The following is a 20,065-nucleotide window of genomic DNA, read 5'->3' on the forward strand; positions in this document are numbered from 1 at the left end:
CACTACAAATCCGTTTATCTCCAAAATTGGGCTTTTGAGAATTAAATGGGCTTTTGAGAATTAAATTGTGAGAATTAAATTGTGGCACCCCCCAAAAGGAGATAACCTATATAAAATGTATATAATAAATATGTATATAATTATATATAATTACATTTGAACAAATATATCCTGAAACTACCTCATTTTGATAATAAAATTAATCTTTTCCCTAAGCCTTCTTCTTATTTAAAAAATAAACTTTTAAAAGAAAAAAAAAAAATCACTCTTACTGTAGTAGACACAGTTGGTGCCTGCCCAGCTATCCATGGATCCTTTTCATCAACTCTATGTGCCCATCCTATCTGTGCCCTTTGATGACATGGGACACTCAGAGGATGGCTCTTGGGCACTGGAGCAGCCTCACCTGTGTCCTGAAGCTCCACAGACATAACGGGTGGTTGCAAAAGTACAAAAACGCAGTCACTTGCATTCCAGGCAGAACTAACAACTCTGAGGTGTAATTTATGCTCCAGGGAACCCTGCAGGATTAAGTTGAATCTGGGGCTTCCCCTGAATTTATACCCAGGCCTGAATTTCCCCATCCCAATCCTGCTTTCCCCACTCTCTTCCTGGTTTTTCTCGCATTTCCGTGGTAAACTACTTGCACTGGAATCCTTGACTCAGGTTCTACTTCTAGGAAAACCTGATCAAGGATACTTACTGCTTTTTCTTGTCTCTCTCTCTTCCTCTCTTTCTCTGTCTCTGTATCAGTCCCTCTCTCTCTCTCTCTCTCTCTGTCTCTCCCACGTGGACATTCTTTCTTTTTTCTTTTGTAAGTTAGATTTGGGGATTTTCTTTCTTTCTTTTTTTAAAATTTATTTATTTATTTATTTATGGCTGTGTTGGGTCTTCGTTGCTGTGCACAGGCTTTCCTTAGTTGCGGTGAGTGGGGGCTACTCTTCGTTGTGGTGCACGGGCTTCTCATTGTCGTGGCTTCTCTTGTTGCGGAGCAGGGGCTCTAGGCGCACGGGCTTCAGTAGTTGTGGCACATGGGCTCAGTAGTTGTGGCGCACAGGCTTAGTTGCTCCGCAGCATGTGGGATCTTCCCGGACCAGGGCTCGAACACGTGTCCCTTGCATTGGCAGGCAGATTTTTAACCACTGCGCCACCAGGGAAGTCTGGATTTGGGGATTTTCTTGAATTAAGATTATAGGGGAAAATCACACAGCAACTAAACTTTTCTCCTCCAAATCCACCATCTCTCAGCCTAATAGGAAGATGGTAACATGCTCAGAGCTAGTTTAAAAAGATAATTTTAAAGATGTTATTTGTAACTGAGGTACCACAACCTAGAATCTTCCTTTGTAGCAATTGCTGGGTTTTTCCTTCACTCTCCTCTCTATTTAAAATTGACTCTCATCTGCCTCACACATGCCCCGCCCACCTCTCCATAGCCCCTTTCTCTGCTTGTGTTTCTCCATAGCACTTTGCCACCTCATTCAAATGAGTAAAGGAAAACTAAAGAAAGTGAGAGAAATAAAATAATTTGGAACATGCAAGGAAGCCTTCTTGAAAAGAATAACATTTCATTGGGGATTCATAAGTGGGTGTATGGATGCCTTGAATTTTCTATTTCTGTAAAGGGAGAAGAGATATCATATGGAAGAGTTTCAGTTGTGTGACTGGAAATCATCAAGATGTTTTATCGACCAGCAAAAGAACTGTAGACAATAAAACCCCACAAGTTTTCTTTAGAAAAATATTTTTGCTAAAATTTTAATGATAAGTGGAATGTTTCCATTTTTATATTCCAAATTTTGGATTGCTGAAGGCCAATTTCAAAAATAAAGAAGAGGTGTGGGTATATCTGATAAGAGGATGGGGGGAGATTTGCAGAAAATACATGATACCCCAAAATCAGGGAGAAGCTATAAAGGAAAAAAAACATTAGTACACTACTAGCCTAATAGAGAGAGAGCAAGCTGTGCATTGGGAATTAAAACCCAATGGGAGAACTCCAATGCCAACCATCACAGAACCCACCAATTCTTTCCACAAATATTTAATGAGTTCTTTCCATGTTCAAGGCATCGTTCTAGGTGCCAGATATATAGTAGTGAACAAAACAGACTAAATCTCTGTAGAATTGAGCTTACATTCTAGTGGGGGAGAGAGACAGTCAACAGAAGTTATTAAAATATATATGTCCTGAGTGGTAAATGCTATGGAGAAAAATAAAGCAAGGGTGTTTGAGGTGGGGGGTTGCAATTTAAAATACAGTAGTAGTCAGAGAAGACCTGGTGGAGAAGATGACAGCTGAACATGGTAATGAAGAAGGTGAAGCAATGGACTACATGGACATTTGGCGGAAGAGCATGCCAAAGGAAGAAACAGAAAGTGCAGATGGCTTAGGTAGGAGTGTGCCCGGAGTGTTGGAAAAAGGAGGATGCCAGTGTGGCTGGAGTTGAGTAAGAAGAGCGAAAATGAGGTTAGAGAGATGAGGGGTAGAGGGGACATGACCATGTAGCCCCTGTTGTAGGACTCAGGCTTTACCATGAATGAGGTGTGAGCCGTTGGAAGGTTTTGAGCTGAAGGATGCCACATTGTGTTTAGTTTTTTTTAAAGGATCATTCAGGTTGCTCTATTGCAAATAGATTTTGATGAGGGACAGGGACCAAAGCAGGAAAACTATTTAAGAAGGTATTACCATGTCTGGGTGAGAGATTGCACTGACCTCGATAAAGTGGGAGCTGGAGATGGTGACAAGTAGTTCGATTATAGAGGTATTTTGAAAACAGTTGTCCATTATTGCTGACTTTGGTGATAATTAAATTCAACGTGAAAGAGAAAGAGAAATGTCAAGGAAATTTCAATGCATAATCGTGTATTTGTGTTTAGTTCAATTCAATTACATAAACATTTGTTTTCTACTGTAGGTTATCTAGCACATATGAGGCACTGTGCTAGTGAAATGCAGTTCCTTCTGCCAAAGGGCTTATATTCTGGAAAGGGAAACAGACATATAAATCAATAAATTTGTGTACACCACACTAAGTCTAATAAAGTATGCTCAACTTCTGAAAGTGGGGAGAGATTAACACTGTCACAGAGATAGAGTAAGACAATGATGGAAGTCCTTCTAGAGGAAGTGATGCCTATGTTGAATATTGATGGACACATGAGGGGTTTTCTGGGTGCTAAAGAGGGGGTGGAGAAGTAATATTCCAGGGAGAGGTCACTGCAAGTACAAAGACACAGGGGAATAAAACAAATGTGGTGTGCCTAGGGAAATAGAAATAAATTGGATTGGCTGGAATGTGAAGTTCAAGGTGAAGAGAGGCTGGGAGCTGAGGAAAGCAGATGATAAAGGATTTTATATACCCTGCTTCATGCCTGGGCTATCCAAAGGAGAGCCAGTGAAAAGTTTTAAATAAGAGAGGGTTGTGATCAGACTTAAGTTTTGTAAAATATCACTCTGGTGTCCATGCAGAGATGATTGGAAAGAGGAGAAGGCAAGAGGCTAGAAACCCAACAAAAGTTATTGCAACCGTTGCTGAGAACCTGAATTAAGGCAATGGCAGAGGGAATAGAAAAGAAAGGTTGGACTTAAGAATTAGAAATAGCAAAGCCCGGTGGCAAATTGGTTATAGTATATGAGAGAGAAAGCAGAGTCTTGGAGGCTGGCAGATGCGTTCCCATCAATTAAGATTAGAGGACACTGCTATTGTAGCATTATTTATAATAGCCAAGATATGGAAGCAACCTAAGTGCCTATCAACAGATGAATGAAGAAGATATGGTACATATATACAATGAAACACTACTCAGCCATAAAAACGATGGAATCTTTTTTTGCAACAGTCTGGGTGGACCTTGAGGGTATTATGCTAAGTGAAATAAGTCAGACAGAGAAAGACAAATACCATATGATTTCATTCAGATGTGGAATATAAAAAACAGACAAACAAGCAAACCAAAGCCAAAATAAATGAGCAAATCAAACCAAACACAAACAAACATGTAGATACAGAGACAAGAGTAGTGCTTACTAGAGAGGAAAGGGCAGTAGGGTGAGGGTGAAATGGATAAAGCGGATCAACTGTATGGTGACAGATGGAAACTAAATTTTGGTGGTGAGCATACTGCAGGGTATACAGAAGTAGAAATATATTATTGTACACATGAACCTTATATAATGTTACAAACCAATGTTACCTCAATAAAAATAAATCAAAAAAAGAAAATTTTTTAAAATAGAAATGATAAACAAAGATCAGGGAAAGCTTTAAAACAAAGAAGGTCGTGGAAGTTGGGGAAAATGATGTGATCAATTTTGGCATGTGAGATAAAGGTGAAGCACCTGGAGGATAAAGATGGAAATCTCCCATTTGGGCCTGGGAATTAGCAGAGGGGAATAGCCTTTATCTGTAGATTTAGGGGTCAGTGACATGTACAGGGATATTTAAAACAACAGGAACTTTTTTGACTGTTGAGGGAAAAGGTTTAAAGTAAAAAGGTGGCCAAGGATAGAATCCTCAAGCGCATCAGCGTCTAAGGGGAGACACAGGAAAGCAAACCGACAACTGACACTGAGAATATATGGTCAGAGATGTAAGACAAGTAGCAGGATAAAGAGTAGCCTCCAAAGTCAAAGAGGGAAAAGAGATGGTGTAAACAAAAGTAACAAAGGTCATAATAAGATCAAGTAAGATAAGGATTTAGACACATTTGTGAGTTGTGTGAGTTGGAGGTCATTGTTGATCAGAGAAAGGACAATTTTAATGATACAGTGATAGGGTGTGGGATGGGTAGAAATCAGATTGTAGTGGTTTGAAGTGGCTAGGAGGTGAGGGAGTACAGACGCGTGTATAGACTACTCTTTCAATGAGCTTGACTTAGCCTGAATACCCAAACCTCCCTCTTCCACATGAGGTGAGGCCATGCCCACACTAACCTGTGGACTAGAGTAGATGGAGGTAGATGTTGAAAACAGGTGAGTGTTTAGAGCTGAGAGTGAAGTGGGGAAGTGACTCCAGTAAGCCAGATAGGGGAGTTTAAAAGGGTCCCCAAAAGGTAAGGGGCCAGGGCCAGTGTCTAAAGCTGGATTAGGGGAGCAAGACAGACATCTAGGTAGGGAGTTTGTAGGCAGGTCCTCGAGAAGAATGAGACTGTGTGTGCCACTGGGTCTGCAGTTCAAGGGATTGATCAGGGCTCCAGGCTCAGTGGGGAAGGAGGGAAACTAATAAACTGAGAGAATGGGAAGGGTGAAGGCCTAGTTGTCATGGCAGAGTCTCAGGGCAGATGTAGTAGAAGGAGGGCAGTTTGAGAGCAAAGAGACTAATAGGTGATGGTTTCTTATACATGAAGATTTCAGACAGAGAATGGTTCCAGGTGCCATAGTCTGGTGCATGGCCATGGGAGTGGTCAGATGATGAGGTGAAAGATGCAGGCGTTTGAAACTGAGGTACTCAAGGTTCTGGGAAGCTACAGTGTTGGTAGAATCCTCCTCAAGGTCACTGAATTCACCCAGGTTGATGGCAGAAATTGGATTCATGGAAAAGAACATGCCTAAGTCCTCAATGAACATAGAGGAGTGTTCAGGAGATGACAATCATCAAAAAAAAAAAAAAAGAGTAAGGGGACAGCAAAGCTAGATGGGATAAACTTCAAAGCAAGAATGAGTTTTGTGCAAGAGTGTGCATGTAATAGACATTGGGAAGAATATCTTCAACTGCTCTTGGACCTGCCATACATTTGGGAGGGCTGCAAAGGAAGTGGTGTCCTTGAGGTAGGGACAGGAAGTGGAAAGTTCCATTTCAGGGAAAGTATGTAAGGAGAAAAGATTGTCTTTATCATATACATGTAAAAACTTTATGCTCTCAGAAACTAAGGATCATCTTTTATTTTCTACTAAGACTGTTGAATTATAGGTTTCCAGGGAATCACAAAAGACAGTTGTACTGACTGGGTAGTATTTAATATGACCAGGTCTTAAATAAGAAGCCATGAACATAAACATTTAAAACCAAATATATAATAAATAATCATTAAGTTATAAAGTACATAGTTCATATGAAAACTAAATTCTCAGATGCAAATGTAAATATAACAGAGCAATAATATAGAATAATAATGCTACAATTTTGTGTCCAAAGAAGACACTTTCAGCTAAAATGCTAAAAATAATGATTAATTTTCCCTGAACTACCATGACCTACAGAAACCTTTCTTTCTTTCTCTCTTCCTTCCTTCCTTGCTTTCTTTTCTTTTCCCTCTTTCTTTCTTTCCCTTTCTTCCTTCCTTCCTTCCTTCCTTCCTTCCTTCCTTCCTTCCTTCCTTCCTTCCTTCCTTCCTTCCTTTCTTTCTTTCTTTCTTTCTTTCTTTCTTTCTTTCTTTCTTTCTTTCTTTCTTTCTTTTTTTCTTTCTTTCTTTTTCTTTCTTTCTCTTTCTCTCTCTTTCTTTCTCTCTCTCTCTTTGTTTCTTTCTTTCTTTCCTTCCTTCCTTTTTTTTTTTTTTGGAACATTTCCCTTGTTTCTGCAGCAAGTGTTGCTACAAATGCTGTTGAAATAATGCTGAGTAAATGATCCGATTCAGTAGAAAGTTTTACTCAGAAGTATGGTCAGATGTTCCTGTAAGAGTATCTAGAACTTTAGAGACTCAGAGACACATAAAGCTCAAAAAAAGGCTGAATATTCCATAGAGATTAAGTCCAACACCCTCATCCTACAGATAAAGAAATGGAAATCCAAAAAATTTAAGCAAGTGACCACGACTTCACATCCAGTGAGATTTCAGGTCTCCTGTATCACCATCCATAGGTGAACAGCAGTGTTTATGGGTCAGCCTCAGATCTTCCGGAGGGCTGGCTAAGTCTTGAACACAGAGCAGTGAAGATGGAGCAGTTCGAGTCTCACTTCTTCATCTTGTTTATTCTGATGCATTGCTTTCCTTGGGATATTGCCAGGATCATTACCCGAGTCTTTAAACTCAGTTTAGTGAAGGCTCTTAACCAACACCCCATTAAGTTAATTTTACTTTTAAGGTAGAATCTCTGGTCAAAAGGATTAGAACAGAGATTTTTAACAGTAGACACACCAAAATAAATACATTATTTTAAATATAAAATCACAGTGTCAAAGAAGTCAACAACTATAAAGCCAGAAACAAGAAATAAGGACTCCATCTTTCCCAAGTCAATCTCATGCCTGCTTTCCACTTTTATCCCAACAACCTGGCCTGATGCTGAGGCAGGCTTTAGATGCATATTATCATCATGATGCACATATTTACACGATTCCTTTGTAATAACATTTAAAAGTTTTAAAACAGAATACCTTGTTTCTGATGATAAAACATTTCATTGTGAGTTGAAATAATTGATTCCTAATATACGTTTTAGAACCATAAATTATCTGTACTTGTTTAAAAAATATTTTTAAGTAGATCATCTTTGTTCTTAGAGCATAAAGCGTTTCCCATACAACATCCTCTTGCACACTCACAGCCACTTTAACAATAAGAGATTCTCAAATAGCTTATAACATTCTAGTGAAAATTTTATTTTTCTAGCGTTTTTAACTTTATATTTAAATAAACTGCTGGAGTTGATATGAAATGGCAGTTAGATCAGGTTGCTTGTTTTTGCTACCCATGGTTGAAAGATTGGGATGCTTATGCAAAAATCTGTTTTCTACTAGGAGTCCTGAACTCCTGATTTGTCTCCTGATTTTGACTTTATACAGATGATTGAATTTGCCTTATGCAAAGCATACAAGCGCAAAGTGTCTGTCAATTTTAAAGGTAGAAAGAAAGGAAGAAAGAAAGAAGGAAACAGACATTTGGCATTAATAACTCGCTCCCATACAATCATTATAACAATTTGAGAAGAGAGCTACAAGACTTCTTAAAAGTCTGTTTGGTTCCAGAAGATCGTCTAATGCATGTCCCTCTATAGATTTTAATTGCCACTTCCACAAGCTTAGAATGTTAGCTTATAAAGGGACTTGAGTTGGGGAAGGTACTAGTATACCCACTTAGAGAAAAAAAAAGACCAAAAGAGTCTATTCCATAAATACATTCATATGTATAGTATTTAAATATTTTTGACAGATTCTAATAAGGAAGTCAGACTTTTGGGAGCCGTCTGGTAAAGCTATCCCCCTGGTACATAAATAAATCATGTATTTATAAGAGATAAAATAAAACCTCTTCAGATATAGATTTTAAACAGTTTTCATTTCCTTAAAAGAATAAACACTTCAACTTTGATTTTCACCCTATGCTTCTATATTCTTCAGATTGAGTGAAGGTATGTAACCTTTTAAGTTATGATCATCAGAAACCTCATTCTTGTCATAATCAAGATCAAGGTTAATATAAGATCAATAAATTCCCAAACTGTATTTTTGGTTAAAATTTTTAAGCTTCTCCAAGAAATGGCATAGTTGGCAGTAAGATAAAGTAAAAACTTTAGAGATCATAGAAATCTATAACACAGGAAATCAGACTCGAATTGAGTAGAAAGTTTTTTCGAGCTGACCAAACACAGAGCCTGTGGATCAAACTGAAGTATTGCATAGTGATTTTGGAGGAATAATCCTGACCTTGAACACTTATCTGAGTTTTTTCCCCCATCACTAATATATTGTACTCCTCCATTTGGAATACCAAGAACTGAGTTTCACTACTGTGTTAGAGTATGAAATATAGTGTCCAGCTTCAAGTGAGATCTTTAGGAACCTTCATATTCCGTGTGTTCTAGGAGAGATGCTGATGAATCATCTGTGGAAATAGAATACCATGAGCAACCTCAACATAAGAAGCAATCTGGATAAAGATGAAAGTCAAATATAATTTAAGTTATATACCTTTTGGATGAGTGATTTTAGTCTTTCTAGGAATTCTTTGGGTTGTTTTTTCTCATAAGAATCACATGAAGGACATGTCTAGAAATCAATGAAAGAGTAATAATCTTCTTTAAAACTTTTTTCCTATTTAATAAAATGTTCATTCAAATTTTATGTTTTCCAATTAGAGACATAAATCATGGTCACTGAAAAAATTTGAGAAGCACATAAAATTGTTCAGAAAATAACAATGAGAAAAATCACTTGTAATCCCATCATTAGATATAACCACTGCAGTGTTTTGATATGTATCCTCCCAGTAATTTTTTTGTTTGCATTTGTGTTATTTACAGTGGCTATTAATTTGCCTTTGTTTTAACACAACATAACACAAGCATTTCCTACATATTAAATATTCTTCAAAAATATATCCCATAATGTTTGCTTTGTATTCCTACATAGGATTGAAGTATTACTATTTTTGGACATGTAGATTGCTTCTGACTTTTCGCTATTTTATACAGTACTGCAATGGACATCTCTGAGTAATTTTTCATGTACATCTTTATTTTATTTGATAAATTACTAAAAGTAGAATTACTAAATTAAAGGGATAAAAAAATTTAAGGCTTTTGATGTACGTTATAAAACTGTTTTACCGCTATTCGCACAGAACATTCTTACCATTATTGTGCATTGTTAAAAATTTTAATTGAAAAAAATAGGATTTCCTATCTTAACTTGCATTTATTTGATTATGAAGAGATTAAACAATTCTTCACATGTGTATTACCCACTTATATTTCTTTTTTAAAAAAATCCTTGGTATATGTTCTTTACCCTTATTCCTGTTGAGATACCAAACACCAGGCCATTGCTTGCTGTTTAGCATCTCTAATGCCGGTTTGATGCTGTGGTGAGAGACATTTGACTGAAAGATAAGAGATATAAGTTCTAATTCTCATTCTGGCACTTAATATTTGTGGAGCTTGGGACAAGTCACTTAATATCCTTGGTCTCACTTTCCCATCTATCAAATGAAGGTGCTTAACTGGATAATTCTATGTTCAGTGCCAATATTACCATTTTATGGTCTTTGATATTGGGTTTCAAAGACATGCTCAACTCTTTTCTTCTTTGAGGAAAGTTTTAGAGGGATACTTTTCACATTGCAACCTGGTCAAGCAATCAAAGGAAATAAAAATCATTTTGATATTGTAATTAAGATTTCATTTGAATCACACGTGAAATTCCTTAGAGTAGAGAGAACTGATAGAAAAATTTCTAGTAATTTATCTTATGTGTTTATCCACTGGTTTTGATTAATGCCTGAATTACTCATGGGATTATCTGCATTGCTCATGAGTTGGCATAAGAGGAAATATACAAGAGGGTCTCAGGGCCCACAAAACTAGGGATTATTGAAATTCCCCAGCCAAATAGTGGGGTCTACCCATTTAAATGTAGTACTGACTCTGCAATTGTACAGGACAGTAATAATATTCTTTAAAAGAGGAAGGCAAAGTTTGAGATTTATCCTGGTGTCTTGTAGGCTACCTCTTTTCTTTCAGGAAAACTAGGATCTAGCTCCTGTTAATAAGGATACAAGTTATATGTGATCATATAATGAGAGCAGAATATTTTTTAACTCTTAAGTCACAATTGGATTCTCTGCCTAATGACTTCCTCACCTTTGAAAGCTATATTAATTATTCCAGCTACTAGGGGCTGTTAGCAAATTCTAATTGGGTTTCTGGGCACTTTCAAGTCTATGGACTAAGAAGAGGTGACTTTCCTTCTCAAAACACACTCTATATGATAAGGTATAACATGTAACTGGAAGGAAGGCACTGGAGGCTCTGGCTGCGTGTGTTTGTGTGTGCGTGTGTGTGTGTGTGATGTAATAGATATAGTTAATAAGTACAAATAAGATAGATGACAAATGACAGTCTTACCAGTTCATGTTTCTGTCTTTTCCCTGAATTTGTAGGAGGTAGTTTCCTCTTCAGCTGTTTAGTTAATACATTGATTATCTTTTCATTGTCTCCGGTATTTGCTGACTTTAGTTGGACCTTCTGAAAACATGAAAAAGCCGACCGCTCACAGTGTCTCTGAAAGAGAAATAATTTGTATAGATGTTAATGAAAGTTATTCAGAAAGTAAAAATAACCTTCCCAATCCTCTTTTCCTACTTCTACTGCAGTGTCTTGGGTCACATTCATTTTAGCAGACAAATGAGGAATGATTTCATGTCCTACGTAATCTTTGGGCTAAAGAGCAGACTCTTGTGATATAAAATTTCCCCATGTTAGGGGAGAGAGGACATTTCCCTGTCTCACAGACAAGAAGAGGGAGCTTTGCTTTGCCACAGTTCTTTATTCCTAATGTCATATTGAGGTCTGGGTGTTGGGCAGGACTTGGTATTTCATAAGGGAGAGTTAGTTTGGTTTTAGAACACACTTCATGAATTATGAGGCTTTAAGAGACATTGTGACTGGTGGCAGCTTTGGGTGAGTTATGCTGTAGTCGGATTAAGAATCCTCTCATTTGTCTTTTGTTTCTCTCTGCAACGTACATAGGAGTATCTAACAATGACATACATGTCTTGAGCAGCACCTTATCCTGTACAATGCCTGGCATAGTGTCTTGTTGCTAGTGAGTGCTCAACAAATATTTGTGGAGTGGACAAATGAAGTAAGTGAGTTAAAGCCCCTCCTTTGGGGAAAGGAAGTGGGTGCCTACCTCTGATGGCACATTCCACGCCTAAGATTCAGTACACCTGCTGTAGACCATGCGTGACTTTTCTAAAATCCTATTCACACTCTCGAGTCCATTAGGGTGGGATCTGGCTGAATCAAGCAGTCAAGGAACAGAATTTGAGACATGCTTCTCCCGCAATGGGCAGGAAGACTGTCCCTTAGAAAATAAGAGTAATGTCTCAGAGCATGGTGAAGTGGGCAGATCAAGGATCAAAAACTTGACTCTTGCTTTAATCAAATAACCAGTGACTAGCGAATAAGTCAAAATGTTAGAAGTTGAACTGAAAATGAAATGGAATTTATTGGAAGAACAAAATTTATACTGACTTGCTGAAAACATTTTAATGCTGATCTAAGAACTTGTATCCAGGTTACTTTCTTCTTTCAGCAAATGTCTGCATATGATGCTATCCACTGCCCTAAAGTTGCTATATCTTCATTTCACCGGTGTATATGGAAGTTACTGCCATGTATACAGAAGCCTCAATTTTTCTCAGTTCCTACAACAATATTACCTGAGTCTTCCCATGGACAATCAGCTGAAAATAGCATCTGGCCTGCTTTGCATTTTCCAACCTATATGCTTACCCATTATGAATGTTGATTAATAACATGCATCTTTAAGACACAACCCCATCAGATTTGCTTTGCATACATGGCCACAAGCCGAGAACCAGCTTATCTGGTTTCCTTATATCAGAGCAGCTTGCCTCTCATAAGGGCAAGATAGTGTCCTTTACATATGTTTGCCAAAATGCTTATTTAATAGAAACTATATATAAATGTTAATTATAGCACTTTTTTTTCCTTGAAAACCACATGTTCATGTTTGTTGAAGTTTTTTCTTTTCTCTTCTTTTTGACCACAACCGGCTTAACTTACTGGAAAAAAATAATATTCATATTTAAAGAGGTAAATTTTCCAGCTGAAACTGAAAACACTAACTGTTTCATCCGTGATGATCTGAGAAACCAGCATTTCTCACAGAGACCCATTTTGCTGAGTTAACATTTACATGTGGATGTTGAAAGAGAATTAGGTTCCAAAGAAGTATAGGGGCCTACCAAATGAACTCCCTTGAGACAGGTATCACCAAGAGTGGTCAAGACAAGCAAGCAAAGATTTTGCACCTCAGAAAGCCTTTCTGAAAACCTCTGAATGGCATCTGGACACCAGTGCCTGTATTGATGGGGCTGTGCTTTCTCTCCTGCCCTTCCTTGTTCACCTGTGTCAATAGACATTGGAATTTTGCTTTGTGCTTTCTGCAAGCAGCAGAGCTATCCCTGGCAATCTGTGGTCCAGGACAAATAACTGCTGGATTTGGCTTCAGATGCACAGTAAAGGCAGCCTCAATAAGGAAAAGAAGCAAAGGAGCTGTTCTGCTAAACTGCCTTAAGGATGTGTTGAGAAGAGGAGTAGAGAGATTAACTTCGATTCAGGCAGCTTCAGGTGCCCTGTCACTCGGGGTGACGCCGAGTTCATGTGCAACACTACCATCTGGGAGCAGAACCACTGTTTTCCTTTGCTGTGCCTTGCAGACTCAGAGGGCAAGGCTTTGTTTCCCTTATCCTTTAACACCTGGAAATATGAGGAGTTATCTGTCCTACACTAGTTTTGCAGAATCGAGGCAGCAGTAAGGAAATCAAAAGCAAGAGTAACAAACCACTCTTCTTTTTAGCTAGTCAAGTGCTGCTTTTGCAAGGAGGTGCACTTGGCTTTGTTGATTTGCAATTGAGTATTTGAAAATATTTGCTTCCTTACAATTTATTTTTGACCTACTTACTTTTCTTTCTCTTTTTTTTTTTTTTTTTTTGCAAAGAAAGTCCTGGCCATTCACACTAGGAAGTCTTGCTAACTGGGTAAAATTACCTTTGTCCTGCATACAAACTAGGTTTATATCAGGGTTCCTCAACAGTGGCACTGTTGACATTTTGGGATGGATAATTCTTGGTTGTCAGGACTGTCCTGTGCATTCTAGAATGTTTAGTAGCATCCCTGGCCTCTACCTACTAGATGCCAATAGAAACCCCACACACACAATTGTGCCAACCAGAAATTTTTCCAGACAATGCCAAATGTTCTCAGAGGGCAAAAACACCACCAGATGAGGACCGCTGATTATATGATTAGAAAGAGAAAGAAAGATGCCTGGTGAGGCCAATTAGCAACCTTAGATGATCACTATATATCAACATTTATATGCAACATTTAAATGAATTTATTTTCATTAAACTTGTTAATCTTTTTAACTCTTTATAGACTCTGCTTTGATGCTAGCCCTGAAAAACTTGATACAATGCTACTGTGGCCTTGAACTATTTTCTTCCCTCCTGGGTTTGCCTGACAGCATAGCTTAAAGAGCTTAGTAATACCATTATTCACTTGTATCATGGCCAGCATTGCTTGATCAGATTATCAGATAGATGCAGTGTCACTGAGACAAAATCCTGTCATTATACGGTAAAAAAGATCTCTCTTTAACAAAGGATATAAAGGAAGTACCCACTGGATCAACTCAAGTTAGAAAGCAGGATATCTTATTTTGCAAGTTAGAGACTGTAGCTAAGCATCTCCCCAAAGGACTTTGACCACAGCAGTTAGACAAAGGGCATGAGATGCTAACAAAGATATGTTTTGATAATTAGGGCATTAAGAAATAGTCTTACTTGTTGGAAAAATCTTTCCAATGAGCTGAATGTGCTACTTTCATTTTAGGTATTGCTTATTAGAAAAGGACCTAGTAAATGAGAGTGGTTAGGTTCAGAGCTAGAGAGTGAATTTTAGAGAAAAGCAATAGTTGTGACTCATTCACTTTCTAAACTTCTACACATAGTCATTTACGATAATTGTTTTCTTTGCAATGTATCTTCATAAATCTCCCCTTTGTAGTGTCCTAATTACTGGTAACACTTTTATAGTTATTCTAATTTATGCAGTTAAAGATCTGTGACAATGAAAACATTTCCCCCAATTGTGTTTATATCCTCAGGGTACCAAACCTGAAGGCTAGATCGAAGTTACCAAGGAAAAGATCAACACATAGCACACTTGAACTGTATGCTAGGCCTCTTCTTCCTGGGACCTAATGGATTTAAATGGCTTAAGAGAACGGGATGAGTTGTTGAAAAGTGTCCTTTCAAAAAACCTCACCGAAGGCCAAAGACAAGACTCACGGAGGCCAAGGTACATGGGACTTATATTCTAAAGGGTGGCCTTGATTTCCACACTACCATTCTTCCATGCTGTGCTATAATGTATTCTTTCTTTCTTTCTTTCCTTCTTTTTTTATTCCTTCCTTTCTCTCTTTGTCTCCCTTTCTTCCTTCCTCCCTTTCTTCCTTTTTTTCTCTTTCTTTCTTCCTTTCTAGTTATTAAAAGTTGAATTCTGCTTCTGTGGTATGTGTCTATATTTCGTACATAGGTTTACAAAGAGGGCTCAAGAATTTTCATGCACAAGGATTCTTAAAATGTAATTAGTTGGACATTGTTCAGAAAATGATCATAGTATGGATTTATTTTCTAGTTTTGTTATTCTATCTCAACAATACTACTTGAGAATACTCTTAGAGATATTTGGAGATAAAAATACATCTTATAAGGTATGTAGTATTTTATTGGTTGGCTTGTTGGTGAACCAATGAATATTTGAGCAAAATAGAAATAACTATTTTACCAATTATTAAACCCCAAAATTCATTGAAATTAAGTATATTTCTAAATAATCATGTTAATGCCTCTCTTAATTGGATTTAAAAACATATCAAATTTATTTTCACAAATAAATTCAACTGGTCTTACCTTTACATCTTCTGGAGCTGGCAGAAATTCAGGGTCCTAGAGCAAAAGAAAATTAGTTCTGAGTTATTTATATAAGTCAAAAAGCTCCTTTTATAGTAATTGAAGAATATTATTTAAATTTTGTTGTGACAAATATGGCCTTACCAAGTCATTCACATAGTTTTTCAGCTGATCAACAATATCTATAAGTTGGCGCAGTCTAATCAAGAGGCGATCTTGCCCTTGGAAGCTTGATTTATGGGCCACTGTCCCTGAGAAAAGGACCATCAGGCAGATGACTAGTCTCTCCATGTTGCCAGGTCTGGATCTCATAAGTGCTAGTAGAGCAAGACCTTGGTCTCAGTTTTCACTTCAGTTTGTGAACAGGCTGTCAGTAAAGCTATCTATTTATTCATCCTTCAGGGAGAGATAAAGCCCTCCCATTGCAGCCTGGAAATCTTTGTAAAGTGGATGAATGTGAGTAACTCTTTTTTCTTTTCCACTGGCTAGGTATACGTGTGCATGTGCTAATGCGCGGGGGCAGGGATTGATGGAGTCAACGAAATGTGCCCCATCTGCATCTTAGACAGGAAAAAGAGAGAAATGGGTGAATTCCAATTTTCAGCATGAATCAAGAAATGTGCACAGTAAATAATAGGTACTACAAGACTTCAAAGAAGTAAACAAAACACTTTGATGTCTCCTTCTGCGCCTCCCTGGCATCTTACCTGTTCTCCCTGACAGTCATAAAGGCACTTCAATAATGAGTAAAGTGGCAACATGTGCTTTCTTGCAGGACTTTTTCTTATGGTAGTAACTAGGCTTTTTGACTGAAATCGTCCAGTATTCCATCATAAAGGTAGGAGGAGAGCTACCTTTTAGGAAATTTTAAATATCAGGGGTATTTTCCAAATTAGCAAGACTATTTTAGGTTCTTAATCAGGTTAAATGGTTTAAAGTAGAATGTGCTCCAACTCTTCTCCAAAGCATCTTTAAGTAACATTAATCTCAGCGTCTAACATTTTACTTAACAATCTGATTTATACATATTATCTTATCCTCCAATCAAGATCTCACTCTACCTTCATTCAAAAGAAAGAAAAAAAAGAAACTCTGTAATGTCTATCTCTTCTATATAATGCATCAATTAAATGAATGAAAAGTGCTAATACTCATTCCTCTCTAAACCAAAATTTTATTTCAAACAGCAAAATCCAGAAATACCCATAAGTGACTCTTTTTCTCTTCGGGTAGTGTTACTTATTATTTTCTCTGGGTATGGATGGCACATTTCTAACTATGACAGATAGAGGTTAATAAAAAATTCAAAGTCCAGAAGTGGTTTTATCATCCTCCTCTCTGCTGCTTCTCCTCTTCCTGCTACTCTTCACTCATTTGAGAAAGCTGAATACCATATTCCAGAAACATAGAAGTAGTATTGTAGCATAGTCAACTAGGTCTTACAAATAAAACTCTTGACTATAGATTTTATTTATCCATTTATTTCTTCATCTGTTTCATCACAAGCTTACAGCCATACTTTTTTCTAAAATGTTATGTGGCTAAGATAAATTGGACTTTGGACTTGATTTGCTTTGAAGGTTGTTTGTAATCTTTTTACCATAAAATAAAGGTATCAAGAGTATCCAGGTTTGGTCTTAAAGAGTAAGACCTACCAAAGATCAAGAAGTCCTCCCTATAATCATTAAATTCCATAGGGGAGGGTTCATGTGTAAACCCAGGAAATACATATGGACTTGGGGTTGCCACTTGGCACCTCAACATTGCCTGCATTACCTTTGTGCATGCTTTCTTTATCTGCTAGAGAGATGTGAGTCTCCTTGAAGACACCAACCACAGTGTTTAAGAGCTCAATTTCTAAAGCAAAGTGCTTGAATTCAAATCCAGGCCATAACAATTAATTGTACATATGACCCTGGATATGTTATTGCAAAAAGAAGGTAAGTATAGAATCTAATCATAAGGTGTGATGAGGCTTAAATAGACATTCCAAGTAAAAGGGCCAAGTACAGCACACAATAAAATCCCAGAAGATTTGTGTGCTGACCGTGGATGAGCGTAGAGAGGAGAATTTATAGAAGACTGGATACTCTAACTGATCCATGGAAGGAAGAACATGGGCAGGTCAGCCAAAATACAAGGGTGTTCCTGTACTGGTCATAAAAAGGTCAAAAGTCTTTGGTGCTCCTTAGAGAGAATCACTCATCCCGACTCTGGAGTGCCTCACCACCACCCTAGACACCCCAGTTGCTCCCTGAGACCTCCCAGCCCTCTGCAATCCATCAACCAGCACACCAGGATCTCCAAGGTCCCACTGTAGCCTTAGGACCCAAGAACTTTCTGAGTCAGATCCCCTGCTTTAAGTGGCATTTCAGTTGTTACGCATTTTGAATATCACTGCTGGTATAGTAGGCTGAATAATGGCACCCCAAAGATGTACACACCCTCATCCCTGGAACCTGTGACTATGTTACCATCACAGGTAACAAAAGGGACTTTACAGATGTGATTAAATTAAGGATCCTGAGGTAATCCAGATTCTCCTGTATTATCCGTGTGGCCCAATATAATCACAAGTGTCCTTATAAGAGGAAGGCAGGAGTGTCAGAGTCAAAGAAGATGTGATGCCAGAAGCCAAGGGCTGAGTGATATGGGGCTAGAAGCCAAAGAATATAGGTAGCCTCTAGAAGCTGGGAAAGATGGGGAACAGGTTCTTCCCTAGAGCCTCCAGAAAGAATGCAGCTAACACCTCAATTTTAGCCCCATTAAGCTCATTTTGGACTTCTGAAATCCAGAACTGTATAATAATGAATTTGTGTTGTTTTAAGCCACTGATTTTGTGGTAATTTGTTACAATAGCTATAGGAACGTTACACACCTAGGTATGGAATTTTTACTCTTGGAAGAAGGGTGGGAAAGAGAGGAAAGGGTGATTAGGAGAGAACTAGTAAAGGCTGGAATTTGGTTTGTTGGGCTTTGGGGGGTGCAGGTAGAGGGGACAAGGAATCATGAAGAAGAGAGGGAAGTAAGATTAGTGTAGCTACCATGGGGTATGGGATATTAGGGAGAAGAATGTATGATGAGGACTTTCCTGAAAGTCTGGGTGTGTTATAACAGCTTCTTCCTGGCACTGAGAAGGCTTGCTCAGGAGTGACAGTGTGTTTCAAAGTTATGGAGCCCAATTTGCATTGCACTTGAATTTATCACTGTGTTGAGACGGAACTTAGGGTGGGAGTAAAGAGGCTCAGATTTACTTGAGTTATGTATTCTGCTTAGAAATACTAACTTATTGCTACCTTGGCAGCATCATTTCATTGAGGTGTTAATGTATTTTTATTCCTTAAATTATCTTCTTTTTTATTATTTAGATTCAGTCAGTCCTGCTGTTAACACTTGTAAGGAAAATGAGAATTTATTTCACTCTGACTAATATACCAGGGCACAATTTGAGTATAACAAGAATTTTGTGTTTTCTTATATGCGATTTTGTCTGCAAGAAATACTAGGTGAATGCAGAATCCTGCATCCAACCGAACCGAGCCATATAGGAATGTACAGAATGTACACACACCTCAGACACCCACCAGCCACCTCAGTTTACTGCGTGTGTGATGAGCCCCACCTGTTCACATCTGGCGTTCCATCCTGGGAACCCTCTGTTGCCATTTCTCAATAGCTGGTAGCTGCAACCTCCACAAACAAACTTCAGGTCTTTTTCTAGGTAAAATGCCATATTTATTGTAGTATGTATGTGTTTCTTAACCATTTAACATGTGTAAGACTGCTGTCTTTTTTGTTAGGTTCCTGTCATCTTTTTAATGTGTCACTGACAAAGTTTTAGTGTTGTGCCCCTAATCCCATTTCCCCCATAAGCTCTGTGGTTGTTATTGTGCTATTTTATATAGTGTAGTTGATTTTTAGAAAAGTGTATGTCACAGTATACTGGAACTGACTGTATTTTGTCTGGAAGTGTCACAGTTAAGTCTCAACAGCATCTAGTTTCATCCAGGTAAAGAGCAAGACTAGGATAAAGGCTTTATTCCTAAGAAGGGAGAGAAAAGGGGGACGAGGGAGGAAGGCAGAAAGAATGAAAAACAGACTCTTTCTTTCTTATTTTTACAAATGGCCTAGCTGAGCTCAGATTTTAAAAACCCTGGTGGTGCCGCTCCTCCCCTGGTCCCTCCCCATTAGCACAGGGGAGCTCATCTTGGCCTCCATGAGCCTCCTGAAATTATTTGCAAAATTTTGTGTTTATGTTTGTGGGAAGAAGAAAACCTTAAATTTCATCCTCTTCTCAAAGGAAATATCAGGCAGCTGCTATTTTTGTTTTCTAGGCTCCAGAGACTTCTGTGAAGGGCATTGCGATCCACGCTCCTTCAGCATGTCCACAGCACTGTGCACAAGAATTTCTCGAATGGACTGTGCTTATAGACCCCCCTGGTCAGTGTAGGAAGGAGACCAGGGCACAGGAGGAAGGCTTCCAGCAGGGCGAGCAGGCTGAGGGTGAGAGGAATAAAGGGAAGGAGGGGTTGAAGTCTGAAAATGAGTGCTGCTAGGTCCTGGGGAAAGATGTGCCAGGTCTAAAACAGTGCTGGTTACTCTTTGCACCCAACTCTTCTGCCCTGTCTATACAGCTCTTCCTCGTGACCACTGGGTGTCAAATACTCCCTTTCTGCTTTCA

The 20,065-nt window shown here is 38.3% G+C and overlaps 1 protein-coding gene across 1 annotated transcript; it reads right to left on the reverse strand.

Annotated features, from left to right (window-relative positions):
• Positions 1-1,563: 1,563 nt before the first annotated feature.
• Positions 1,564-19,783, reverse strand: IL21 (interleukin 21). The gene is made up of 4 exons (XM_082463105.1): positions 15,529-19,783; positions 15,385-15,420; positions 10,784-10,939; positions 1,564-8,927 (listed from the first exon to the last, which is right to left on the reverse strand). Exons 1-4 carry the CDS (start codon positions 15,694-15,696, stop codon positions 8,826-8,828), a joined length of 462 nt encoding a protein of 153 aa, XP_082319231.1. The 5' UTR covers positions 15,697-19,783; the 3' UTR covers positions 1,564-8,825.
• Between the last annotated feature and the right edge of the window lie 282 nt (positions 19,784-20,065).

This window comes from Balaenoptera physalus (genome assembly GCF_965194825.1).
Source record: "Balaenoptera physalus genome assembly, chromosome: 5".
NCBI classification, from domain to species: Eukaryota; Metazoa; Chordata; class Mammalia; order Artiodactyla; family Balaenopteridae; genus Balaenoptera; species Balaenoptera physalus.